General features: G+C 44.7%; 1 protein-coding gene across 1 annotated transcript; it reads left to right on the top strand.

Moving 5' to 3' along the window:
• The first annotated feature begins 2,423 nt into the window (after window positions 1–2,423).
• ATP5MC3 (ATP synthase membrane subunit c locus 3) lies at window positions 2,424–8,040 on the top strand. Its single transcript, XM_035134892.3, has 5 exons — window positions 2,424–2,468; window positions 2,586–2,711; window positions 4,104–4,181; window positions 5,119–5,315; window positions 7,797–8,040. The coding sequence occupies exons 2-5, from the start codon at window positions 2,670–2,672 to the stop codon at window positions 7,909–7,911; spliced, it is 432 nt and encodes a 143-aa protein (XP_034990783.2). The 5' UTR covers window positions 2,424–2,468; window positions 2,586–2,669; the 3' UTR covers window positions 7,912–8,040.
• The last annotated feature ends 310 nt before the right edge of the window (window positions 8,041–8,350 follow it).

Here is an 8,350-nt window from a genome sequence, read left to right as displayed (position 1 = left end):
CATGCTATCCTTTAGGAAGGCCATACATTAACAAACAAAAATCCACTTGTTGAATTTGGGTGATTTTTATGGTTGTTAAGTTGTGTCTGAAGCTTGTGGGGGGCAACAAGAGGACTCACCTGGTTTTACTGCTCACCCAGAGCCATGGCAGACTCATAGTGGTGGGGCAGAGGTGAGATCCATTTCTGGGATCAAATCAGAAACTGGGACGACTTCTGTAAATCTGGGACTGTCTCTGGAGGGTGTAACATTGAAACAGTGAAGGCCTAGGGTTTGTTCCCAAACACAAGTTTGGATCATTAGAGTACCGTATGTTCTCTCTAGATGGATCCAAACATCTTGCTGGACAGTGCAACTGTTTGGGTGTGGTGAGAGGAACACACTAGTGAGAAAAAACTGTATTTTAAAACCAACTCCAGGCCAGGCATTCACTGTTTTAATGTGGTTTTCAATTAACTTTATGTTCTCACTCTTTCAGTGTAATTTTAAGCTGAGATGCAAATAGTTTTATTTTTCTCCTGTGTCCGCTAGCGGAAGCTTTATGTTTGCTGGTATATGATGGGGTTTTGTTTTGTTCTTACTGTATTTTTAAAGTCCCATGATTGTTTTTGTTTTGTAAGCAGCCTAAATAATTTTGCTGAGGGGCAGCCATATACAGAAGAAAAAAAATATCCAAAAGAGGGTTATGATCTATTTTCCATGCACAGGTGCCATTTTTATTCAAACCTACATTTCATCATTTGGATAATTTCCAGAGGGGTAGCTGCAATTACCCTCCTGCAGCAAAAGCGACAAAGGGCTTTGCGTATGCCTAATACTGAGGGGGTGGAGCATGGGAGCACCTGTGTACAACCATCACCTTATTATGCCACATGCAGCATGGAAATTAACCATTTTTCTGATCCTCCTAATAAGGCTTTTGCATCTTTAATAGCTGCAGGCAAAGCTGGGTTGTTAGTCTGCACAGCATCACAGCATGAGACTCTTGAATCTCAGGTTCGAGCCCCATGTCGGGCAAAAGATTCCTGCATTGCAGCGGGTTGGATGAGACATGACCCTCGTGGTCCCTTCCAACTGTACAATTCTATGTTTTCAGGGAACATTCAGCAGGTGGGACACTGAGACTTCTCCCACCCACTTTCCTGGCAAAAAGAAAACAAAATTGCTGGCATAAAGAAAATAGCAATCTGTGGCATTTTCTGCCTTTCATGCTCACAAGCATCCCACCCTGCAGTTATGAAAAGTGCACGTCTTTCAAGACGTTCTCTCAATCCCCTCTATTACTATTATGAATATTCTGTTGGTAGCCACCCACAGTGGCTAGGGAATAAATTAATTTTGACCGACTCTGGGGTTGTGGCGCTCATCTCGCGTTATTGGCCGAGGGAGCCGGTGTACAGCTTCCAGGTCATGTGGCCAGCATGACAAAGCCGCTTCTGGCGAACCAGAGCAGCACACGGAAACGCCGTTTACCTTCCCACTGTAGCGGTACCTATTTATCTACAGTGGAACCTCGGTTTATGAACACCTCGGTTTACGAATTTTCGGTTTATGAACGCCGCGGACCCATCTGGAACGGATTAATTCACTTTCCATTACTTTCAATGGGAAAGTTTGCTTCAGTTTATGAACGCTTCAGTTTATGAACAGACTTCCGGAACCAATTACACCCATGCTTCGGGTTAAGTACGCTTCAGGTTGAGTACTCCGCGGACCCGTCTGGAACGGATTAATCCACTTTCCATTACTTTCAATGGGAAAGTTCGCTTCAGTTTATGAACACTTCAGTTTAAGTACTCCGCGGACCGTCTGGAACAGATTAATCCACTTTCCATTACTTTCAATGGGAAAGTTCGCTTCAGTTTATGAACGCTTCAGTTTAAGTACTCCGCGGACCGTCTGGAACAGATTAATCCACTTTCCATTACTTTCAATGGGAAAGTTCGCTTCAGTTTATGAACACTTCAGTTTATGAACAGACTTCCAGAACCAATTGTGTTCATAAACCGAGGTACCACTGTACTTGCACTTTGACGTGCTTTCAAACTGCTAGGTTGGCAGGAGCTGGGACCAAGCAAATTATTATGATTACAGTATAATAATAATAGTAACAACAACAACAACATGATTACAGTATTATTATTATAATTATTATTATTATCATCATCATCATCATCATTATTTAAAAAGCACGCTTTTCCTTGTCGATACAGTCTTCCCTCCTTTTATTCCTACCACAATACAGTATTATGGATTAAAGTCGCGACGGAAGCGACCTTGCAAACGTTTCGCTCGCCTCCTTTATAATTCCTATTAAATTTCCTCTCTCTTCCCCCCCCCTGCCCCTCCTCATCTGGGCGCTCCGCCCCTCCAGCGCCGTCGCCGCGCCTGCGCGGAGAGCTCGCAGTCCCTTCGACCTCTACCGCTGCACCAACTCAGCCGGAGGAGCCGCCGCTGCCGGGTTCAAGGTAGGCCTCGCCGGATCCCGTCCTTGTATCCGTCTCCATCGGGGAGCTCAGCCCTCCTCCCGCTCCGAGAGCGCTGCCGTCCGGAATCCTAAAACTCTCCTTTCTCCTCCCCTGCAGCGAGCCAGACGGCCTAGACCCGGGACCCCATAGCCCGCGCAGCGCCCCCCGTTGCTCCACCGGCCCGCCCGCCCGTCCGCAGCCATGTTCGCCTGTGTCAAGCTCGCCGCCGGGTCCCCCGCCTTGGTGAGTTGGCAGCGGGGCCTGCGCATTGGTCAGGGTGGGTCGCTTCCCCCTCTTGCCCTTGAGGTTTTTTTCTTTGCAAAAGGTTGGGGTCGTTGATGATTTGGGGGGGGGGAAGAGATTTGGACTCTGGGATAGAGGCGATCCCCGTTAAGTCATTCAATTGGAGGGCATTGCGTCTTAATGGTGCTTTTTGCAAGGAGACTTTTGTCTCATGCCTCTCTCCTCTGCCCTAGCTGCTGCTTGCAGCCAAGCTGCCTTTCCACGTCTATCATTTCATGCATATGTTTAAGGACAATGTGGCCCTCCTTGCAAAATTCCCCCCCCCCCGAGTTGGCCCACTGCTGCAGAAAGAGGGCGGGGTGGGGGTGGGAAAACTGGGTGACCTTAAGCGAGTAGGCGATCCAAGGGCAAGAGCAGGCCGCAGCAGCCTCTCAGCCATTCATTCATAAGGCCTTTCCTCTTAATCTGTGCTTGGAGGGTTAGGCCACAAGGGTTAATTGACAGGTTGACCTGTCAGTCCACAGATCAACTTATAGTAGGGAGGAGGGGTGTTGCTGGATTTTCTGGGAACTGGTTTCCGGGGCTGGGAGTGCTTATCTGAGGGTACTGGCTGGTCTTGGTGTGTTAGGCTGAAACCTGGATTGCTTGGTTGCCCCACAAAACGAGTTAGGCTGAATTCGCCAGGCCTGTCTTTTAATAGTTCTTAGGATTAAAATATTAGAATTGCTTTTGCAGACCTGTAGGGTCTGGAGCGACCTGAAGGTCATTGAGCACAGCAGAGTTGCACCCCTTTAGGCAATGTGTGCCAACATACAAATGACAGTGTGCTACAGGAGCTCTGAGCTTTCTTAGTTGTACCTGTAGAATGAAGGCAAACAGATGAGCTGTCTCTGAAATCTTGCTACCGGTTAAGGCGCTAATGCTTGATAACATGGAAAGGAGAGAAATGGAGGAGATCCTTCAAGGTTAATTTGCTTAGAGTCCCAACTAAATCCTTATCTCAACAGCAAAAACACTTTTAATACCGTATGGGAATACAAGGTTCTGATGAGCTGTGTTATCTAACCCACGTGTGCCAAAAGTGAAGGTCAGACTTCAAGAGCAGTTTTTTTCTCAGTGGCATTGACTTTAGCTGTAGTCAGTGTAGTAAGAATGACTGCAGATCAAAATTGTGCCTTTGCAAGTCCTGATGAGCCATTGATAAGCTTCATAGAATAAGAATTTTCCTCAATGGATGGACTTACTGAACTGTGATCGTAAAGAGAACTAAATCCCAGGAATCCAAAAGCTGCTGGGAATGTTGTGTAGTTATTGCTTTGAAGGCTATGGTTACAGAGTTTTGTGAGAGTGCCCATTACTTTAACACACTTCTTCATCCTCTCCCCTTTTCAGATGCGCACTGGATCAAGAATTCTGTACAGACCAATTTCTGCAACGGTGTTGTTTAGGCCAGAAGCCAGGACTGGAGAGGTACCTTAAACAATTCTGTAGCTTCCTAAACGATCTGGTGAGCCCATGTGTTGTTGCCTTGTAATAGTAAAACTTGCAACAAAGTGTCGGATTTTCATTTTTGGCAAACACGTGCTGCCTTGTGTTCAGTGTCTGAACTTGGAACAACACAGACCTGCAGCTGAGTACGGGTAGTAAAGTGTTTGTTTGTACTCTGCTTCTGAAGGAGCACCTCCACCCCCATCATTCTGCCTGGACACTGAGGTCCAGCACTGAGGGGCTTCTGGCAGTTCCCTCGCTGCAAGAAGCCAAGTTACAGGGAACCAGGGCCTTCTCAGTAGTGGCACCTGCCCTGTGGAACACCCTCCCACCAGATGTCAAAGAGAAAAACAACTAGAAGACATTTTAATATTTTGTTGGAAGCCACCCAGAGTGGCTGGGCAAACCCAACCAGATGGATGATGATGATGATGTTGATTATTATTATTCCAAGGATCTTGAAGCTGCTTATATTTTGGTTTATTTCTGAGTGGTCTCCAATCTAAGTACTGCTCAGAGTCAGAGTAGCTTAGGTTCTGCCCCACCCCCATATGCCTTCAAGCCATTTAGTGCAAAATGCACAGTAGATGGCTTAAACCTGTCTTGCAGAATTTCAGTCCGGTACGATTAATTCTTCCAGGGATGTGGGATTGCGTCATGCTGTCGATGGTTCCAGGTGGGCAGATGTTGTTAGGGACATCAGAATCATAACTGCTTTGGGCACTTTCCGCCATGGTTCTTAAAAAAAAAAATCTAGGAAGAACCTAACCCTCTCTAAATCTTCTCACTCACCTGTCCAAAGAAATGTGTCTTAAAGCTCTCCTTCCCTGCTGTAGAAGCTTGTGACTTTCGTAGTACAGTACAAATCTATAGCAAATACTTGTGCCAAATGTAATCCAATTCTTCTTGTTTCTTTCAGGGCAACACAACTTTCCTTACTGGTGCTCAGAACACTGGCAGTCAACTAGCACTAAGGGAGTTTCAAACTAGTGCTATCAGCAGGGACATTGACACGGCTGCCAAATTTATTGGTGCTGGTGCTGCCACAGTAGGAGTGGCTGGTTCCGGTGCTGGTATTGGAACAGTCTTTGGGAGTTTAATCATTGGCTATGCCAGGTAATGGTCCTTTATTTCTAACTTTCAGCATTATACTGAAAGGGGTTCAAGTTGCAACATCTTTTTTTCCAAGTTTAGGATACTGTAGCTTGTTCTGCTCACCCACATGGCACAGTTAGCCTGGCTGTGGCTCCCAGAGCTGGTGGAAGCAGAGAAAGCTGGAAATAACTGTGCAGGGCTTCTGCCAGCTCTGCATGTGTCTTCTCCCTGGGATTAAGGAGGAAAGCTCCTTAATACTGGGGACAGAATGGGTGTGGATAGAAGGAGGCTTGTCAGAAAGGCTGTGCACTTGCCCCAAGCGTAAGAAGGAGTAGCAAATTAGACCTGTCAGGAATTTGAAGACCTTGGGGCTTGTATAAAGTAACAAAGCATAACTCATTCTGTTTACTTAATACATTTCTTAACTGCCATAGATCTGAATTTAGAAAACTTTTGAAGTCGCTTAGAAGACTTTTAAAAACCTCTACAATCATTAAAGCGGGTGGCACTGTGGTGTAAACCACTGAGCCTTGGGCTTGCCAATCGGAAGGTCGGCAGTTCGAATCACCGTGATGGGGTGAGCTCCCATTGTTCGGTCCCACCTCCTGCCAACCTAGCAGTTCAAAAGCACACCAAAAAGTGCAAGGAGATAAATAGGTACCGCTCCGGCGGGAAGGTAAACAGTGTTTCCGTGCGCTGCTCTGGTTTCGCCAAAGGCGGCTTAGTCATGCTGGCAACATGACCCAGACAAACTGTCTGCAGACAAACTGTCTGCAGACAAACGCCGGCTCCCTTGGCCAGTAAAGCTAGATGAGCGCCGCAACCCCAGAGTTGTTCACGACTGGACTTAACTGTCAGGGGTCCTTTACCTTTTTTACAATCATTAAACAAGTAGCTATACTTTTTATAGTTAAGTCGGAGTTTAAGATGATCAGGATATTGAAAAATGCTTAGCTGAACAGAAAGATCTTTGCCTTGTGCCTAAAAGATATTGTTGTTGCCAGGCAAGCCTTCTGAATGGAGCAGTCCACAATCCAGGTATTGTCCATGGAAGGAAAGCCTTCTCTTACAACTTACCTCTGATAGAGGTGGTGGTTGGAGCAGGGCATCAGGCAGTTATCTTAACACGTGGGCAGCTTGATATGGGACAAGACACTTCCTGTATTGAGACCAAGGAACTGGCAGAGATGAAACTGTTAAAGCCATTTGAAGCTTTTCTTTTAAAAAACAACACTTTTGCCTCATCTTGGTCCTTAACTAAATGTTTACAATTGAAACTATTCAACTGAAAGTGGGAGGTCTTTAAAATCTCTCTCTATAAAGGGTTGTAGTTACTAGTGCTGATGGGGGATTGCATGCATATGGCCAATTCTTTAATTTTTCCAGCTCTAAACTTCGTAAATACTCTTCTGGATTGTATAATAACAGCATACAATGTTAGTGGCTTTGGCCAAGATATCAGATTCAAGTTTAAGTAGAGACTGTTGGGAAACTGAGCAGGAACCACACAATGTCACTAAAAGGTTTGGTGGGTATAACTTTCCATGGGAAGAGGCAGCTGAAATTACTAACTCTTGTGGTAAGTCTTGTGTAGCCACTACCTCCCATTTTCTGAGTGGCTTTAAGGTGGTGTTTTTTATGTATTTTAAAAGATACACAGCCTTTCATTTCAAATTATGAGACGGAATAGTAAAAAAACACATTTTAAAATTGCAATACAAAATAAAACAAAGCCATAAAATTAATAAATACAAGCAACTGGTACTAATGATCAACAAAGTCCTGTGAAAATAAATTGAGTTTTAGTAAGCAGTGAAATTACATAATTGCTGGTGCTTGCCTTTGTTCCGAGCAGGTAGAGGGGACTTTTGGCCCTCCATATGTTGCTGAACTACTATTCCCATAGTCCCTGGGCACACTTGCTAGGGCTTATGGGAGTTGTAGGTAGAACTATCTAAAGGTTTCCCCATTTCTTCCAGAGGAAATATTAAGACTATGCACTTCACGTACTTACACCTGCCAAATAGCATTGCTTTCAGCAACAGCCACATGGTTCTCAGCCTTTTCAGTCATTTGAGCTGCAGGCACTTGGCTGACAAGCCATGCTGAAACTTGTGTAAATTCCTGTTTAGTTGCTGTGTGCCTTGCGCACAAACTTTTTAAAAATTAAATAAACCCTTTGTGTAAACAATTTGCTCCATAAGCTGGTACAGTGGTACCTTGACTTATGAAGGCAATCCGACAACCTTCAGATGTCGAAGCGTCCATTTTATGCATGTGCGAAGCACGTTTTTTGCGCTTTGTGCATGCGCAGACCGCGCGCGGGGCGAAAATACTTCCGGGTTTGCCGACTTCGGAAGTCGAAACCTTCGGTAGTCGAGGCATTCGTAAGTAGAGGTACCACTGTAACTTTTTTTCTCGTCATAGTTATAATATTGATGCATTTGTTAAAAAGACTTGCTTCAGAATGAATGCAAACATGACTTTTACCTTTTATTTCAGAAATCCCTCTCTGAAGCAGCAGCTATTCTCATATGCTATTCTGGGATTTGCCCTGTCTGAAGCCATGGGTCTCTTCTGTCTGATGGTTGCTTTCTTGATCTTGTTTGCCATGTGAAGAGATCTGTTTGTAACATTGGCATTAATGAACTACAATGTGATTCTGTGAACCTGGGTTCGAAATATGTTTATCATGGAATGTATGCTACTTCAAAGCAGCTTAATTAAAGATGGTAACAAGTTTAAACTCTGCCTGTGTCATGTTTTTGTTTTGACTTTCTCAAGAGTTTCCCCAAGCACCGCAAGGTCTAAATTTAGACCTTAGAAGGGGAAATCCAGGTCAGGGAAATTGAGACAAACTCAGTGCAACAGTATTGTAAATCTTGACACATCATATTATACACCTGACTTCAGCTTTATCATGCAGTTAACCTGGCTTCCACAATTACCGTATACGTTGTATTATGTCACAAGGTTATGGAACTTGCTTATATATATGTGTGTGTGTGTGTATGCATCTCCATAAAAGCAAGCTACCTGCAGTACTTTATTAATGT

The sequence above is a fragment of the Zootoca vivipara genome, chromosome 1 (genome assembly GCF_965207765.1).
Source record: "Zootoca vivipara chromosome 1, rZooViv2.hap1.1, whole genome shotgun sequence".
Lineage (NCBI taxonomy): Eukaryota > Metazoa > Chordata > Lepidosauria > Squamata > Lacertidae > Zootoca > Zootoca vivipara.
This window is presented reverse-complemented; position numbering and strand designations above follow the sequence as displayed.

Coding starts and splice junctions, on each gene's coding strand:
- ATP5MC3 (XM_035134892.3), top strand. CDS start 2,670: ATGTTCGCCTGTGTCAAGCTCGCCGCCGGGTCCCCCGCCTTG. Junction 4,182..5,118: donor CAGAAGCCAGGACTGGAGAG/GTACCTTAAACA, acceptor TGTTTCTTTCAG/GGCAACACAACTTTCCTTAC. Junction 5,316..7,796: donor TTAATCATTGGCTATGCCAG/GTAATGGTCCTT, acceptor CTTTTATTTCAG/AAATCCCTCTCTGAAGCAGC.